The sequence below is a fragment of the Lactuca saligna genome, chromosome 6 (genome assembly GCF_052625555.1).
Source record: "Lactuca saligna cultivar CGN05327 chromosome 6, ASM5262555v1, whole genome shotgun sequence".
Classification (NCBI taxonomy): domain Eukaryota; kingdom Viridiplantae; phylum Streptophyta; class Magnoliopsida; order Asterales; family Asteraceae; genus Lactuca; species Lactuca saligna.
Genome location: NC_136422.1, coordinates 2,083,753 through 2,102,928, shown reverse-complemented (window position 1 = coordinate 2,102,928; position 19,176 = coordinate 2,083,753). Strand labels below are relative to the sequence as shown.

Below are 19,176 nucleotides of genomic sequence, written 5' to 3'. Positions count from 1 at the left end.
TATTTGTGCTCGTCGCCGCTGGTCCACCATTCACAATCACCGGCCTTTAGTTCATCGATGATTTCTGACCGCTGAGTAAGAACGGAGAACGACACATACATACATACGATTGAATGTAAGTCCATATTTCTTTCTTTTTCTTACAACAATATTCGATTTCTTTTTCTTACAGTAATATTCGATTTCCAGCTTTCAGTTCATTTTGTGTCTTACAGTAATAGTCCATGTGTATGTAAGTGATAATCTCTTACAGTAATCATTTGATTTTAATCTATAATCTATAAAACGTGATAATTGTTTGATCTTATTATGTGATTTAAGAATTCAAAAGGGAAAAATTGAGTATGGGAATTCGAATTACATACCTGAATAAGATATATTGCAGATGTGATAACAGAAATCTTGTTTGGATCTTGTCATTATTAAGCCATTAGTACTTTCATATCAGTTTTATTACCATTTAGGCTTACACAAAAAAAAATTAATTTATTGTTTCAGTATCATGCAAGCTTGCTGAACACTGTTTATGATTCTGATTCTGGATTTATGTTGTTAAATTTTAAGATAGAACAACTCAATTCTTTTCTTTTTGTTGGCTGAAATATTAATGTTTTTTTGTTGGCTGAACTATTAATGTATTTTTTTGTGTGGTAACTTTTCTGATTTGCTGATGGAATCAAACACACCTTCTGATATTTCATCAGCTCCAAACTCGCAACAAGAGAATGATGGTTTGGTAAATGACAGAAACACCCATTCTACAAACAATGAAGAAAATGTAGATGAAGGGAGTTCCCATTTTCAAAAGAAGAAAAGACCAAAGACTTCTCCAGTATCAGCATATTTTACTGAAGTTAAGATGCCTGATGGGACTATGAAAGCACAATGTAGATTTTGTAAAGGTCGACTCGCCATAATATCAAGCTTTAGTACTAGTCATTTGAAACGACACTTGTGCCCCAAAAGCAACTCATGACTTGAAACAACAAAAGATCACTTTGCAAGCAGCTGATTCAGGATGCAATCAAGAAAAATATGTCACTCCCGCCCTTACTGATGGAAAGTTTGATATGATGAAAATGAGAGAGTCTGTTGCGCATTGGATACTTATGCACGAGCATCCTTTCACAATTGTTGAAGAAGAAGGATTTAACATGATGCAAAAGCGTGGAATGCTTGAATGGGAAAATGTCTCACGTGTTTCCATTAAAAAGACTGTGAAAAAGTTTTTGAGATAGAAAAGAACAAGCTGAAGAATTTATTAAAGTCTATTTCAAAGATTAGTGTGACCACGAATATGTGGAAGTCTACCAATCAGAAAATTGAGTATATGGTTCTTACAGGCCATTTTGTTGATTCTAATTGGCATTTACAAAAACGTGTTCTTAGCTTTATTCACTTACCTCCTCCTCATCGTGGGCTTGAGATTGCTGACAATCTTTACAAGTGTTTTAAGGATTGGGGTATAGAGAATAAGGAGTTCACTATTTCCGTTGACAATGCCTCAAATAACGATTTGGCTGTTAGGATCCTAAGTGAAACTTTTTCAAGGGTTAAAAAGTTGCCTTGTGGAGGACGGTTGTTTCATGTATGTTGTTGTGCACACATCTTGAATATTATGGTTCAAGATGGACTTTCCAGAATTAGCTATATTATTGAGGATATTCACCAAACTGTCACGTTTATCAATCAAAATGAAGGGAGACTTAATTTGTTTTCTGAGATTGTGCAACAGTTGCAATTGCCACATAGAAAACTTATTCTTGAATTTAAGACAAGATGGAATTCAACATATCAAATGTTGTCGGCTGCAATCAAATTTAAAGAGGTGTTTCCAATGTACAAAGAAAGAGAGCCACGTGTTTGATATGAGAGAGTTTGATATGATGAAAATGAGAGAGTCTGATGAAAATGAGAGAAAGTTTGATATGATGAAAATGAGAGAGTCTGTTGCGCATTGGATACTTATGCACGAGCATCCCTTCACAATTGTTGAAGAAGAAGGATTTAACTGTTGGAATAGTGTCTAAGGCTGCAAATATATTAGGCAAGTATTTGATCCGGTTGTGCATGGTCCTTTTGGGTTGCCTTCACCATAGCAACTTGATGGATGATTTGTTAAGAGAGAGTAAATATTATAAGGAATAATATATGGTTATTTGATTAATATAAGTCATAGATTAATTGGAATTAATTTGGTGACTTAAAGAGATTAATTAAATAAGAGGGTATAAACTATCAATTGTTTGATAGTTACACTTTAGACTATAAATCCTTATCCATGATAGGATGGACGATTTCTAGGGCTTGGATAAGCCAAAAATCATCCATAGGGTTATCAAGGAAAGGATATGGATCAACTTAAAGTCTAAGTTATCCAATTAGGGTTAAAGCTGTAATCCTTAAGGAGTCTACAAGTATAAATAGGCCCTAGGGGTGAGGGAATTTGAGTAATCACAACACACCATCTAAAGTAGAGATACTCTGGCCGAATTCCTCCCCTCTCGTCTCTCCTAAATCATCTTGCTTGCTATTGGTGTTTGTAAGCCATTAGAGGAGTGACATTTGTGACTCTAGAAGCTCCAAGACAACAAGATCAACAAGGAATCCAAAGGTATGATTCTAGATCTATTTCAATGTTGTTATTTAACCTAATTAGCCATTAGAAGTCTTAGATTCAAAGCATGTTTAATTAGAAAGCCTAGATCCGAGCATTAGGGTTTTGCATGCGCACATAGGAAAGTTCTTATGGCTAAAACCCATCAGTGGTATCAGAGCCTAGCTTGGTTTTCTTTAAATTGTTGCTTGATTAACTGAAACAAACCTGCAAATTCGATTTTTGGGTTTATGAGTCATGGACTCGGCGAGTAGGCCTGACTTGGCGAGCCGCTTTGTGTACTCGGCGAGTCCGGGCGTCAGGATTAGGCAAAACCGGGATTTTTTCATGTTTATCTTATGAAAACTTACCTTAATCATATTAGATCAACCCTAATCCGTTTTTTTGATATATATGACTATAATCTTGATCTAATTAAAGATATTTATCATCTAATAAAATATTTAATTTACTTATATGATAATTGATTAATTATTTTGATAATTATCTTAAAAGAAATCTTGGATAAATCAAATAAAGATAATTAGGATATTAATTGTTAATTGGAATTATTTGTTATTTGATCCTCCATGTTTTAAAATGTTTAAAACTTACCCTCAAGTTTTGAAATTTATATTTGTGATTAAAAGGTTTTAATTTAGACAACTTAAATTTCAAACCCTACGTTTTAAAAGGTTTAAAACACAAACTTATACTAATATGATATTACTAGAATAATATATATATGTATAACTAAATGCTAGTCTTACCGTTAGTAGGCCTCATTCACGAAGCCGATCTATAAGGTGGGTATAAGGTTGCGACCTATAAAATGGCGCTTAATGGGTGTACACTCACACCCACCGCTTGCTTGATTGGTGGAGGGTCGTTAGCCGAACGGGTAGGATAGGGCAACCTCATCCTCTCATTAAAAGTATAATAAGAAATACAAAGTAACTAAACGTTTTAAAAATTTCCCAATCTTAGTTACTTTAGGAAAAGTGAATTGATGCAATCCCATGAAATTACACTTTGCACCCTTGCTAAGAAGTTAGTGGAGCGTGTGTGGTTTACCGGCACACTAATTGGTTATAAGCAAAGGTGGCAAAGGGTGATTCAGTGTTTATCATAGTTCGATGGAGCGTGTGTGGTTTACCGGCACATCGAATAGGTGATCGTTACAATGAAGGCACCATGTGAATTTGCATGGTAATTCACACCCGCTTTGTGATCCTCGGCATCCCAGTCACAAACAAGAGGGGCATATCGAGATTTAAACATGCCATTGAATAGTTCAATGAATCTCATCCGAACCTAGGAATTCTCAATACACTTAGGACTAATAGTCTAGGTTTTGTAATGGAGAATTAGTGAATCGTCATTCACTTACCTTCAATTTATTTTCATGTTAGATTACGGCATCCCTTTTCTAATATGTAAATGTTATTGTTGGATCTTAACCCTAATTTTTCTAATTGGGTGATAATTAGGGATTCTTATTCTAATCTATCTTTGTCCTTTCTATAGATGTCAAACACAAACAACGCTGCTGCGAGTTCTTTCACGTTGATGAGCCTTTGCCAAAAGGTCACCTTTGATGGAATGAACTTTAGCGAATGGATAAGATACATTCGCACCATTGCTCGCTACGAGGACAAGGAGTATGTCCTCGATGAAAAGCTTGAGAAGATCAACCCCGAAATCGCTACTCCGGCTGAAATCATCGCTTTTGAGACTCATGAGCGAGATGCAACGAAGGTACATTGCATCATGATTGCCACCATGAACTCCGAATTCCAAAAGTCCTACGAGGACATGTATCCATTCGAGATGCATCAAGACTTGTTGGAGAGATACCACCAAAACGCGAGACAAGAGCGTTATGAGATTTTCACTAACATGATCTCCGCTAAGATGGGTCATGGAGAATCTCTTACCGTGCACCTGCAAAAGATGCAAAGGTATGTCGATCGCCTTCGCAAGTTAAATGTTGACTTTGGGGAAGACTTAGCGATCGACATGGTGCTTCACTCTTTGCCTCCGATGTACAACCAATTTAGGATGACCTACCACATGAACAAAGAGGAGGTCACCCTAAGCAAACTCCAAGGTCTTTTGAGAGTCGTTGAGAGCAACTTCAAAGACAAGTCTGTTGCACCTACTCCCAATCCGTCTGCTGCTCCTGTCTTGGCAATTGGTCAAGGAAAGGGAAAGAAGAGGAAGGCTTCATCAAAGAACTATCGCAAGGTAAAAGCCTGAGATGGTGCCTCTTCTAGTGGGACCAAAGTTGATCCCTCTAAGCCCTATCCTAACCCGAAGGAGGCAGAGTGCCACCACTGCCACAAGATAGGACATTGGAAGAGAAGGTGCCCAGAATACCTGCAAGCAATCAAAGAAGGAAAGATCAAGCCATCTTTCGCAGGTATATACACAATTAAATCTAACGATTCTAATCATGCTATTTCTTGGGTTCTTGACACCGGTTGTGGTTATCACATTTGTTCAAATGTGCAGGGACTAAGAAGAAGTAGGGATGTGGAGCAAGGAAGGATCAATCTAATCATGGGGAACAGAAGATCGTCGCCTGTTACCAAGATTGGAGTGTATTCTTTAGTGCTTAGGAATAATTTATGTTTAGATTTGAACAATTGTTGCTATTCGCCAAAAATGTCTAGAAACATCATTTCATTTCATGGTTTATATAGACAAGGATTTAGATTTTCTTTTAATAATGAGAATGGTTCTATTATGGCTTATCTAAATAGTGTCTTTTATTTAGAAGCTATACCATGTAATGGAATATATGAAACTGTTATGATTGTTGATAACTTAGGAAATGATGTTTTGAATATTGATTCTTCCGCTAGTTTGGATAAAGCATCCTTGTGGCATTGCCGTCTTGGACATGTCAACAAGAAACGCATAGCCCAACTCCAAAAGGATGGAGTGTTGGAGTCATTCGACCTTAGGGAAGATGACACATGCGAGTCTTGTTTACTTGGAAAGATGACTAAGTCACCCTTCACGAATACTTGTGAAAGGGGTGAGGGGCTATTGGACCTAATACATACCGATGTATGTGGACCCTTTAGATCAACCACGAAGGATGGGAACCGCTTCTATGTGACTTTTACCGATGATTATAGTAGATATGGGTATATCTATTTAATCAAGCAAAAGTCAGAAACCTTTGAAAAGTTCAAAGAGTTCAAGAATGAAGTGGAGAATCAATTGGGCAGGAAAATCAAGATGCTTCGATCCGATCGAGGAGGAGAGTACCTAAGTCTTGAATTCCACGATTATCTCAAGGAGTGTGGAATAGTTTCGCAATTGACGCCTCCTAGGACACCGCAGTTGAATGGTGTGGCAGAAAGGCGTAATCGAACCTTATTGGATATGGTTCGCTCTACGATGAGTCGTGCTTCACTATCTATCTTCTTTTGGGGGTATGCCTTAGAGACTGCTGCCCATATCCTTAATCGAGTCCCTACTAAGAAGGTTGCCAAAACACCTCACGAGATGTGGACGGGGAAAACTCCCTCGTTGGCACATATCAAGGTTTGGGGTTGCGAGGCTTTCGTAAGACGAGATACTCACGACAAGCTTGAACCTCGAAGTGAGCGATGTATTTTCATCGGCTACCCGCAGACATCCTTTGGATATCTCTTCTATAGACCGAAAGACAATGTTGTCTTTGTTGCGAGGAGAGGAGTTTTCCGAGAGCGAGAACTCATAAGCCAAGGAGACAGTGGGAGGCAAATCGAACTTGAAGAGATTCAAGAGTCGATAGATGAAGGAACCTCTACCGCTGGCATTCAACCCGAGGAGGAAACTCCGGTTGAACCGATTGACGAATCCTTACCTCTTAGACGTCCGATAGAGTTAGAGTTCATCCCCAGTTTTATGGTTTTCATATTACTACCGAAGGGGACACGTATATTAGTGATGGTACACTAATAAATCTTGATGAACCTAATAGCTATAAGGAAGCCATGGCAGGCCCGGAGTCTGCGAAATGGAAAGAGGCAATGGATAGCGAGATCCAATCCATGTACGATAACCAAGTTTGGAATTTGGTTGATTATGTGCCCGGACGTAAGATCGTTGGGTGCAAGTCGATCTTCAAGAAGAAGACCGACGTGGATGGAAACGTACACACGTATAAAGCACGATTGGTTGCGAAGGGCTTTACTCAAACTCCAGGAGTTGACTATGATGAGACCTTCTCACCAGTTGCGAAGATTAAATCTATTAGAGTAATGCTAGCAATTGCCGCATTTCATGATTATGAGATTTGGCAAATGGATGTCAAGATCACCTTCCTTAACGGAAAGTTGGCTGAGGATGTTTACATGGCTCAGCCAGAGGGGTTTGTGAATCCGAAGCATCCAAATAGAGTGTGTAAGCTTGAGAAGTCCATTTATGGACTTAAGCAAACGTCTCGCAGATGGAATCTTTGCTTCGATGAGAAAGTCAAAGAGTTTGGATTTGTACGAAGCGAAGACGAATCTTGTGTATATGTCAAAGCCAGTGGGAGTATAGTAAGCTTCCTCGTTCTATATGTCGATGACATATTACTCATAGGAAACGACGTCCCGACTCTGCAGGAAGTCAAGTCCTGGCTCAGGAAGTGTTTCGCTATGAAGGACCTCGGAGAGGCTTCTTACATTTTGGGAATAAGGATAGTAAGAGAAAGAAGTAAGAGACTAATTGGACTTAGTCAGAATACTTACTTAGAGAAGGTACTAAAACGTTTTAGTATGGAAAACTCAAAGAAGGGAGAACTACCGATACAAGGAAATGCCAAGTTGAGTAAGACTCAAAGTCCGAGTACCGAAGCTGAAATAGCAGAAATGAGCCGAATACCATATGCTTCCGCATTTGGCTCAATCATGTACGCTATGACTTGTACTCGCCCTGATGTAGCCTTTGCTTTGATCATGGTTGGCAGATATCAAGGGAACCCTGGCAAAGCACATTGGATTGCGGTGAAGAACATCCTTAAGTACCTTCGGAGGACGAAAGAATGGTTCTTAGTCCTTGGAGGGAGTGATGACTTGAAGGTGCGAGGGTATAGTGATGCCAGTTTTCAGACCGATAGGGACAACTACCGTTCGCAATCGGGCTGGGTCTTTACCCTAAACGGAGGAGCAGTAACTTGGAAGAGTTCCAAGCAAGAAACCGTAGCTGATTCAACGTGCGAATCAGAGTACATCGCAGCGAGCGAAGCGTCGAAGGAGGCTATATGGCTAAAGATTTTCTGTGATAACGAAGGTGCAGTTTCCTTGACCAAGGAACCGAGGGATCATGGTAGATCTCGACATATCGACAGAAAATATCACTTCATTAGACATCGTGTAGAAGAAGGACAACTCATAGTTAAGAGGATATCATCAGAAGATAACCCAGCAGATTCGCTTACGAAGGGACTGAGTAGGGTTAAGCACTTGCAGCATGCTAGGAGTATTGGGCTGAAGGATGATATTAGTATAGATTAGATAGTATTTAGAAACGTATAATAGATAAATGTAATTAACATTTGATGATTAAATAAAGGAGTTTTATTTATAAGTAAAGTTACTGTCATATGTTAATTGTTTAACTATTGTTTCACTTTGCATGTTTTGACTTCCAGAATAATTGAGTTTATTAGGAATAATCGAATTATTCAAATTGTCCACAATCGTTCATATGTTGGAAGTAGATATGAATGAAGATTGTCATGAATTGGTGTGTAGATTGTCTAAATGGTGTTAGACATAGCAAGGGTTGCTGCAACGTTCATGAGTGCTTATGAACTGGTTTTGAGCATTGGAATAAACCCGCGCTTACTGGAATCACTTTATGGAATACGATATAAAAGGTGATCGCAAGACGATAATATCATATAGTCTTAAAACCTAGATATATGGTTTATTATTTGTTAATTGATTGTACATTGATAATGCGAAAACGCATCAGTAACTTGGTGTTATAAAACGCATTGTTGTGTATAGTTGGTTAATGAATAAGTAAATGCATATAAGTCGAAGTTTATCTGTAAATTTTATCCTAAGAGGGTAGAAGAGATATCTTGGCCACTCGATGATTTGATTTGACTTATGTGCCGAGCCCGGTCAGAACTGAATTGATGTGTTTGATTAAGTTCTATGTCGAATAAATCGGAGATCGAGAAATAAAATGCTAGACTAACCATTCCATAGGATTGTCAGCATGATATCTAACAGAGGACTGTACGATCCCTTATCTAAAGGACAAGATTGATTAGATCAGAGTTTGATAGCATCTTTGAGAGCTACGATTGCAAACCGAATTGTACTTGTATAGTTACTAGACTTATCCAAGTGGGAGACTGTTGGAATAGTGTCTAAGGCTGCAACTATATTAGGCAAGTATTTGATCCGTTTGTGCATGGTCCTTTTGGGTTGCCTTCACCATAGCAACTTGATGGATGATTTGTTAAGAGAGAGTAAATATTATAAGGAATAATATATGGTTATTTGATTAATATAAGTCATAGATTAATTGGAATTAATTTGGTGACTTAAAGAGATTAATTAAATAAGAGGGTATAAACTGTCAATTGTTTGATAGTTACACTTTAGACTATAAATCCTTATCCATGATAGGATGGACGATTTCTAGGGCTTGGATAAGCCAAAAATCGTCCATAGGGTTATCAAGGAAAGGATATGGATCAACTTAAAGTCTAAGTTATCCAATTAGGGTTAAAGTTGTAATCCTTAAGGAGTCTACAAGTATAAATAGGCCCTAGGGGTGAGGGAATTCGAGTAATCACAACACACCATCTAAAGTAGAGATACTCTGGCCGAATTCCTCCCCTCTCATCTCTCCTAAATCATCTTGCTTGCTATTGGTGTTTGTAAGCCATTAGAGGAGTGACATTTGTGACTCTAGAAGCTCCAAGATAACAAGATCAACAAGGAATCCAAAGGTATGATTCTAGATCTATTTCAATGTTGTTATTTAACCTAATTAGCCATTAGAAGTCTTGGATTCAAAGCATGTTTAATTAGAAAGCCTAGATCCGAGCATTAGGGTTTTGCATGCGCACATAGGAAAGTTCTTATGGCTAAAACCCATCATTTAACATGATGCAAAAGCGTGGAATGCTTGAATGGGAAAATGTCTCACGTGTTTCCATTAAAAAAGACTGTGAAAAAGTTTTTGAGATAGAAAAGAACAAGCTAAAGAATTTATTAAAGTCTATTTCAAAGATTAGTGTGACCACGAATATGTGGAAGTCTACCAATCAGAAAATTGAGTATATGGTTCTTACAGGCCATTTTGTTGATTCTAATTGGCAATTACAAAAGCGTGTTCTTAGCTTTATTCACTTACCTCCTCCTCATCGTGGGCTTGAGATTGCTGACAATCTTTACAAGTGTTTTAAGGATTGGGGTATAGAGAATAAGGTGTTCACTATTTCCATTGACAATGCCTCGAATAACGATTTGGCTGTTAGGATCCTAAGTGAAACTTTTTCAAGGGTTAAAAAGTTGCCTTGTGCGAGGAAAGTTGTTTCATGTATGTTGTTGTGCACACATCTTGCATCTTATGGTTCAAGATGGACTTTCCAGAATTAGCTATATTATTGAGGATATTCATGAAACTGTCACGTTTATCAATCAAAATGAAGGGAGACTTAATTTGTTTTCTGAGATTGTGCAACAGTTACAATTGCCACATAGAAAACTTATTCTTGAATTCAAGACAAGATGGAATTCAACATATCAAATGTTGTTGGCTGCAATCAAATTTAAAGAGGTGTTTCCAATGTACAAAGAAAGAGAGCCACGCTATCTTTGTTGTCCCAGCAATGATGATTGGTTAAAGGTGGAAAAGGTATGTGAAATCTTAGAAGTTTTTGACTCTGCGACTAATATCATCTCTGGGAGTGAGTATCCGACTTCAAACTTATTTCTTAATGAATTTTTTAGAGTGAAAGTTTTGTTGGATAAGAAGTTTGAAGATTCTAACGAAGATGAGTTTGTTCATGACATGGTTAAGTGCATGAAACTAAAATTTGATAAATATTGGGGAGATTGCAACTTAATGATGTCTATTGGTGCTATTTTAGATCCTAGGTGCAAAATGAGGGTTATTGAGTTTTGCTTTCCTAGGATGTATCCTGAAAATGAAGCTTGTGAAAATATAGACAAAGTGAAAAAAGCTTTATATGACTTGTATAAAGAATATGCAGATGAGTATTACTCTAGTAGTGGTGAAGGAAATGGCAAAAGTGTTGGTTTAAGAGGAAACAATGTGAATATTCAAGCTTCATCTTTTGGTTGGTCTGAGTTCGCTAAATTTGTATGAACAGTTGAAAATATACAACCACAAAAATCCGATTTAGATAATTATCTTGAAGAGAGTTGTTACATTTGTGAAGAGGATCCAATACCATTTGATGTTTTACAATGGTGGCGGTCAAATTCGTTAAAGTATCGTATATTGTCACGCATGGCTCGAGATATACTTGCAATTCCTATCACCACTGTTGCATCGGAAGCTACTTTTAGTGCGGGTAGTAGAGTTATTGACACATATAGAGCATCCTTGGCTACTGAAACGGTAGAAGTCTTACTTTGTGGTGGAGATTGTTATCGAAGCCTCTATGGTTTGAAAAGAAAGAAAAAGGCCTGATTATTTGTTTTTCATCACCTTTAATGTGTTATTATAATTTCCATTATATTTATTATTCTTGTGTTTATACATTTCAGAAAGAGAAGCAATAAATGGAGATCAATCTTCCCATTCCATGATAAGTAAGTTTATTTAAAATGTTGAAAACAATTTTTTTTTTTTGCTGCTTTTTTTTTTTTCTTTTTTTGCAGCTTTTTGTAGTTTTGTACTGTTTGTATGATTTTTGGTAGTTTTTTATTGTTTCTTTTGTAGTTTTTTTTTTTTGTTTTTAATGATTTTTATGCTGTTTTTAGGTTAAATAGTTGTTAAATAATTGTTGTTTGCTGTTAAATTTTTTTTTTTTTTTGTAGCTTTTTGTGGTTTTTTTTCTGTTTTTTTTTTTGGTTTTTGGTAGTTTTTTTGTTGTGTATTTTGCATTTATTTTGTTGTTTTTTTACTGATTCTTGTGTTGTTTTTAGGTTATATAGCTGTTAAATAATTGTTGTTTGTTGTTATTTCATCAGGTAGAAGCTGGAGAAGCTGTTTTGGTGGTGAGTTGGTATATTTTTGAAGTCTTAAAAGTTGTTTTGCATTGAAAAATGTTTATTTTATGTATTTTGAAAGTAAAAACGACATAGATGCTTGAATGGTTGATGCTATTTTGCATTAAAGATTGTTTATTTTTGGTATTTTGAAAATATGTCAAACTTATGACATATATGGACTATGGGTGATGTTTTATTGATATTAGATGTTTAATTGTGATTTTTTTGGTAGTTTGGACATTAGAATATGAAATGTTTTAATAGTTATTACTTTAATTTAGTGATTTAAAAAAATATATACATATATTAGTCGAACCAAGCTTGAGACTGTTGAGTATTTCACGAGCCCGAGCTCGAGTTTAAAATCAAGGCTCGAGTCGAGTTCGAGCTTGAGTATTTTTGTCGAGTCGAGCTTCGAGCTTTATAATGTTCGGTTCGACTCGGCTCGTTTACACCCTTTCGCAAGATCGTACGTATGCGAGCCGATCTTAATTCTCAATTTTTTATTAGAGTAAATTACATGAATGGTCCCTATGGTTTTGGGTAATTTGCACGTTCGGTCCCTAACTTATTTTTTTAACTCTGAAGGTCTCTACTGTTTGTTTTTGTTACGCGTTTGGACCCTACTATTTGTTTTTGTTACGCGCTTAATCCTTGTCTTACCTAAAAAACTATTATTTAAATAGAAAAAAATGATGGAGTGAGTAAGGTAAGATGAGGGTGGCGGGGTTGGGGGTGTGTTTATTTAAATAAATTGAAAAATCAAGGGCAAAGTAGTGCTTTTAGGTAAGATAGGGACCAAATACGTAACAAAATCAAACAATAGGGACCTTTCGAGTTAAAAAAATAAGTTAGGGACCAAAAGTGCAAATTACCCTAAACCATAGGGACCATTCATGTAATTTACTCTTTTTATTATTATTATTTTTATCTTCACCTCTGCGATTAATGCTTTTTGCTGGATTCCTTCTTTACGTTTTTACCTAATCTCCCCAAACAACAGAACCCAGATCGTATTTCACTTCTTCGCCTCTTGAAGCACCGAATTGTGGAGCTCCTAAAAATATTCATGGCCTTGGCTTTGAGTTCGACCTAATTCTCTGCTTCAACTCGAAATCGACAATGTCTGGTCGTTTGCTACTGTATAGAAACATCGATTAAGACCAAAAATCAAGAAGATTTCCGATTTCAGTGGTCACTTCAACTATTTTCTGTGTAAGTTGTCTTCTTACTGATTAAGTGTTTCTTATTTTCTTTGATCATTATTTCACTTCTTTCTAAGGTCAGAAATCAACGATTTTTCGTTGTAAATTTGCTGATTAGTTGTTTCTTTGATCATTATTTAAAGTTTCTAAGTTGATCGATTTATTGTAGTTTGTGATCAATGTTCAGGACACTACACACTACAGGTGTATGTATGTGAATGTGATTACAAAGTGTTTGATACTTTGTTCATGTCTTTTTTACCCATTGTTTAGGTCATGTACAGTTGTTGATGATGCATATGTATGTGATTAGTCTGTGTTGTGTAACCAATGTGTGCATATGTATGTGTTTATGACTAATGACTCTATGTGCTTCTTAGTTTGTTTAAAGTGTATACATATACATTCTGAGTTTATTTGTTTCCTGGATGGATTTATTGTAGTTTATGTGCTTCTTGATGATGCATTATTCTAGAAATGTTGAAAACTTGGAAGATGATTTGGATTTAGAAGAGAGAGAGAGAGAGAGAGAGAGTTGTTGTGTTAGATTAGATAGTATTTGATAATTTGGTATGAGCAATGTTTTAAACTTATAAGTGTCACTTTTGTATGCACATTACCTATTTAGGTAGCCAGGTGATGGAAATTTATTTTTTCATGTTATAAAAATATAACTGTCATTTTCATTTTTGGTAGGATCTTGCAACTTGTCTTAACTCAGCAATGGATTCTTCTGCAAAATCATTCAATCCAAACAAGCATTTGAAAGAACAGTAAAATCCTATTTCTTCTTAGTGATTTTCTGTAACAAATCAGATTATGTATTGGATGGAAATGGCATGTCACATGTGTGTAATTAATGTTTATCAGATTTGTGAGCAACCTAAGTGGATCTTCCATGGTTGAAGTTTTTGTACTTTCAGCAATATTTTCTGTACGTATGTTTTCTTATTCTTCCTCAATCAAATCAAATGAAGTTGTTTAATGGTGATTGAGCTTCTAACATTTTGGTTGATTCAGATGCTTATTCTCCTGCGACATACCATCGGCATCTACAACAAAATAGGTGATTTCTTCGATAACAGAATATGAAAACATTAACATTATCTCGGGAAATATGTTAATGTTATTCAGTTGTTGAACAAGATTTCGTCAATAGCATTTAATAAATTCTTCTTAACATGATTTTCTCTTTCTTTTTCTTTTAGTAAAATGGATTAATTTGGTTTGCAATTGCATCTCCAGATGAAAAAAATTCATCAAAGAAAAAAACAGTTGGCTCAATGGGTTACATCATGAGAATGATAGTAGATTTCCTCTCCATTGTTCTTCCTATCACTCTGGTTTCTACAGTAAGCCTGTTGTAGATCTTCTCTTGTGTTAGTGTTAGAATAGACAAAATAGAAAGACTTATAATAATATGAAAAATTCTTTTCTTCACAGGTTCTATCAGAATGGAGTTACATGATTGGGGTTGTATTTGTATTGGTGTTGTTTTTGTATTTTGCATATAAGAGGTAAGATATCTTCTTAATCTTTCTTCTGTTATGTTACTTTTCCAATAAATCATTATCCTACAAAAATCTTCCGTATGATGCAATAGAGATGGATCTTGGTATCAGGAAGAAGGGGTTCATTCTCTCAGGGAATGTGTATCATCATACAGGGTTTCATTGGTAACATCATTATATATATATATATATATATATATATATATATATATATATATATATATATATTTCATTTTTCTGTTGCTCTAAAATAAAATTTGTTCAAGTTGTAGTTTTGATTTTGTGCAGATGCTTATCACATGTGTTTGTATTTTGGCTGTTGACTTCAACATATTCCCTAGAAGATATGCTAAAACCGAGACTTATGGGACTAGTTTGGTAATTATCATATATATATATTTATAACAATATCTTTCTATCTTTTATTGATGAATAAAAAAATCTATATATATATATATATATATATATATATATATATATATATATATATATATTTTTAGATGGATGTTGGGGTTGGTGCATTTGTTTTTGCAAATTCATTGGTTTCACGTCAAGCTCGGGGAGTTTCTACAATGTGAGTGAGTCATCAATTAAATTATGTTTCTAATAATCATGATGATGTTATAAACTTATAATTATATTGCTCAATAATATTTTTGTTTTAGGGGTTTAAACTTAAAAAGCACACTCTCCTCTACTAGCCCACTACTAGTGCTAGGTTTTGCTAGACTTGTTTTTACATCTGGTGTTGACTATCAGGTACATAAAACTCTGTCTGTTTCTTTTTCTTTTCTAGACTGAATAATTATTAAATGACTATTCTACCCCTTATAGGTTCATGTGGGAGAATATGGTGTTCACTGGAATTTCTTTTTTACACTTGCTGGTGTAGCAGTGCTGACATCACTTGTCAATGTCTCTCCAAACTATTGTGGGCTTTTAGGTTCATTGGTACTAATAGGTAGGATTTTATTTTCTTAATTAATAGTAATACTAGTAATTATCTTCTTTTTATAAATTATAATTATATTTTTCCATTTGCTTGCTTTTTAGGCTACCAAATTTGCCTAATCAGTGGATTGAACGCGTATCTGCTTTCTTCTGAAAGAGGAACAGACATCATCAGTCAAAACAAGGAAGGAATCTACAGCATATTCGGTGAGGTATTTTTGGAAATACATAACACGGGTAAAATGGTCTATTTTTTTTTTGGTAATAATTTCATTTAGTTGTTTTGTTTCCTGTTCAGGATATTGGGGGCTGCATCTTATTGGTGTTTGGTTAGGCAACAATCTTTTGTTTGGGAAGAATATGAAAACTAATGATTGGGCAAGAAAGAGAGTTTGGATTCTGTTTCTTTTCTTCTGGTATATATAATATAAATTTAACTGTTTTTTTCAGAGTAAATTACAATTTTGGTCCCTGAGTTTGTTCAAAAGTTTCAGTTTTGGTCCCAAATAGTTTTCTTTCATTGCCTAATTTCAACTGTTGTAACTGTTTGGTACCAAAATTGCAATTTTTGAACAAACTCAGGGACCAAAAATAACAAAAAACATTTATTCTCATCTTCCCAGGTGTTTGACCTTGATTCTGGATAGTTATGTTGAAAGACCTTCGCGTAGAATGGTTTGACTTTTCTGTTTCACTCCATGATTTATTATTTATTATATGTAGTATTTTTAACAAAAAAATGTGATGTTAATTGATAATTGATTGTGTATTGCTTTTCAGTGCAACATGACATATGTCACCTTCGTATTGGCTACAAACCTACAGGTGATTTTTTTTTTTTTTTAAATCACTTTGTCATATAATTTGGCTTTTTTTTTTTTTTTATCGTTAAAATAATAAAATAGTTGTTTTTTTTTCAGACCTTGGGAATAATAATGCTCTCTGGTGGTAAAAAGGTGTCACTACTGGAACAAGCAATCAACCGAAACTTGCTAGCGGTTTTCATTGTGGTAAAGTATTTTGAGATTCAAATTTTGTTCATCAAAGTTTTTTATAAAAAAAAAAAATTTAACAATTTGACATGAAATTTATGCAGGCAAATTTATTAACAGGATTAGTGAATTTATCGATGAATACCCTGTTTGTGTCTCCAGTCACAGCACTATTTATATTAGTTGCATATGGTTTTATTATTTCTTGTGTTGCTGGATTTGCAGATTATAATGGTATTAAGTTAAAGTTTTGGTAAAGATTTATGCTTCATTACTTGTAATTCCGATTTTCTTTTTGTTGTGTTAACTATATAATATACCTTGAGGATTTGAAGCCAAATGCCATCTTGAAACCCCTTTCATTTGGGCTACTCATTAACAAAGTATTTTAAAATAGATTTTAAAACCATTTAAGTAAAATGCAAACGTCCCCAAACATCAAAGCAAAGTAAAATATACAATCAATAAAGTAGAATATGTCTCGTAACATACTCTACTATTTCAACAATTCACCTCACATATAGGCCTTCCTTAGGACAGGTATACGTTGCCTCTTCAGATGGTGCGTTTATCAATTTATTTATTTTTTAACCAACAAGGTTGATGAGTATCAAAGATTGATTGCTTATCCCAATTATCTCAATTTAACATTTACAATAACCAAATTATTTGTTCAACACAAATCATCTAACATACCATTTCACTAACGAATAAAAACATCACATGTAACAAATCAAGGCTAATCAACGATACATTTAGATAGATGTTACTTACAAGATATGGCATTTGAAAATTTTCAACTTGTTTATGATCAAAACATCTGTGTAATCAACTAATCATCCATATAATCTCTCAACTGCCAAAAAACTTATCCAAGTGAAACTTGGTTTTCAACAAACTATGATTCAGCGGGTTGTTCATTAGAAGCATTATCTTCTTCAGTTTCACTTTTATCAGCATCTTTTTCACTAAATGCTAAAGTAATCGCCCTATCCATCAACTCCTGCATTACACATTTACATGTTCACGAATGAATCATGCCATTAAACATCCAAAATAAAAAACGAAAACTTAAATGATCTAAAAACAGTAGAAAAACTTACCTTCCCATTGAAGGTGGAAATTGCAGATTCTGCTTCTTCTTTAGTTGCAAAAGTGACAAATCCATATCCTGCTGATCTTCCTTCAGGGGTTTCAAAAACAACCCTTGTTGATACAGGGTTTAATTCACCAAAAAACTCTCTAAGATGATTAGCTCTTACTCTCCATGCAAGATTTGACACATACAACTTGTAACGTTTCTCTCCAGGAGCTGAAACAGGAGGTGCTGCTGATGATTTCTTGTTTTCTTTTGCAAATTCTACCCGGATAATCCTACCCATTAATTCCTAAACATACGATAGAACTGATTATTGAGATCAATTTTGATAGAAATTAATAAGTGAAAAACAGACAAGATTGTACGTACATAAGAATCATATTTTTGGATTGCAGAAAGTGCTTCATCTGTAGATGACATTGTAACAAATGCATACCCTCTGCTTTTCCCATCTTTCTTCCTCATTATTATCTGTCACCATTAAAACAATTGAGATTGCTAGGAAACCCTAAAAAGTTCTTTCACTTTTTGCAAATTTCTAAACAAACCATATCTAATAATAACAAAGAGTGGTGAATTGATATAGAATTGAACCTCGGCATCATCTACTGTTCCACATTCACTAAAAAGTTTCTTGAGGTCGTCGACAACGAAAGACCATGGGAGATTAAGAACAAAAAGCCTATTTTGTACGACTTCTTTCAGGGGTTCTTCCGATTTCTCGTTTTCTTCGACCGGAACTTCTTGAATTGTTGATGATGATGTCAATACCTGGAAGTTTCTTGAAATGGTAAGGGGATATGGGTGAGATTTGTGGTGGAGTTTGGAGGTAAAAGTGGGAAGTGAAATCTTTAACCTTGCAGGGAGTATTAATGGCGGATTTGAAGAATATGAGAGACGGGAGAATGAAATTGGTAGTGATTCAAGTGTTGCCATTTTTGTTCCTGAGCAAAACCCTTGGGAGGAAGATTTTCCCTCGCTGCAGAAGGGATAAAGAAGTGAAACTTGTGTTGTTTTTTTAGTATTGGATTGTGGCCCTTGATGAAATCATTGATAGTTAGATGGATATTTGATGACAAAATTTTGTCCTTTTCTAGAGTTTTAAAGGTCTAATAAAGGTCTAAATCATTTTTATGGACATAATAACCAGGTCATTTCAATCGAGTTCCGGGCTAATCGAGTCGTACTATTTGGATTTTTTTTATAAACATTCCTAAATCCGACTTTAATAAGATCAGTCGGGTTTGGGTTTCAAGTTAATATGATCAAATTAGTGGGTTATAATGTTGTGTAAACACTTAAAATATAAAATACTGCAATATTAGATAAAACTGTAAAATTTGACTTTTGGTTATTAAAAAAGTATGGATAAAGTTAAAAATGTTTTCAATTTTCATGGTTGATCAAAACATAAAAGTTCTTGTGGTTTTGGTTCTGAACTTAACTCGCATCTATTTCTTTCTGTACGTGCTCTCCATGTGAGAGTAATTTTGTCTTTTCACCTCTATTCCACATTACCGTCATCTGAGCGTAGTACAAGATATTTGTGTATATCATACTTAATTATCAGTTGGCTACTCGTATTCCTTCACCCATTTTTGACGACATGAAAATAAAAAAAAACCCTAATC

General features: G+C 35.1%; 2 protein-coding genes and 1 pseudogene across 3 annotated transcripts; 2 read left to right on the top strand and 1 right to left on the bottom strand.

Annotated features, from left to right (window-relative positions):
• The first annotated feature begins 1,297 nt into the window (after positions 1–1,297).
• Positions 1,298–11,561, top strand: LOC145000719 (zinc finger BED domain-containing protein RICESLEEPER 2-like; annotated as a pseudogene).
• A 1,191-nt stretch (positions 11,562–12,752) lies between these two features.
• On the top strand, positions 12,753–16,803 carry LOC145002090 (transferases, transferring acyl groups). Of its 2 annotated transcripts, XM_078961389.1 has the most exons (17): positions 12,753–13,002; positions 13,689–13,765; positions 13,863–13,926; positions 14,013–14,058; positions 14,238–14,344; positions 14,436–14,509; positions 14,596–14,668; positions 14,792–14,881; positions 15,004–15,077; positions 15,169–15,262; positions 15,338–15,464; positions 15,557–15,661; positions 15,753–15,870; positions 16,078–16,129; positions 16,235–16,279; positions 16,375–16,464; positions 16,551–16,803. In XM_078961389.1, exons 2-17 carry the CDS (start codon positions 13,716–13,718, stop codon positions 16,701–16,703), a joined length of 1,362 nt encoding a protein of 453 aa, XP_078817515.1. In that variant the 5' UTR covers positions 12,753–13,002; positions 13,689–13,715; the 3' UTR covers positions 16,704–16,803. The 2 variants fall into 2 exon arrangements, with proteins under 2 accessions (XP_078817515.1, XP_078817516.1); XM_078961390.1 differs by lacking the exons at positions 12,753–13,002; positions 13,689–13,765 and having other exon boundaries at positions 13,863–13,930.
• A 369-nt stretch (positions 16,804–17,172) lies between these two features.
• LOC145003255 (28 kDa ribonucleoprotein, chloroplastic-like) lies at positions 17,173–18,590 on the bottom strand. Its single transcript, XM_078962391.1, has 4 exons — positions 18,140–18,590; positions 17,915–18,016; positions 17,550–17,834; positions 17,173–17,449 (listed from the first exon to the last, which is right to left on the bottom strand). Exons 1-4 carry the CDS (start codon positions 18,479–18,481, stop codon positions 17,345–17,347), a joined length of 834 nt encoding a protein of 277 aa, XP_078818517.1. The 5' UTR covers positions 18,482–18,590; the 3' UTR covers positions 17,173–17,344.
• Positions 18,591–19,176: the final 586 nt, after the last annotated feature.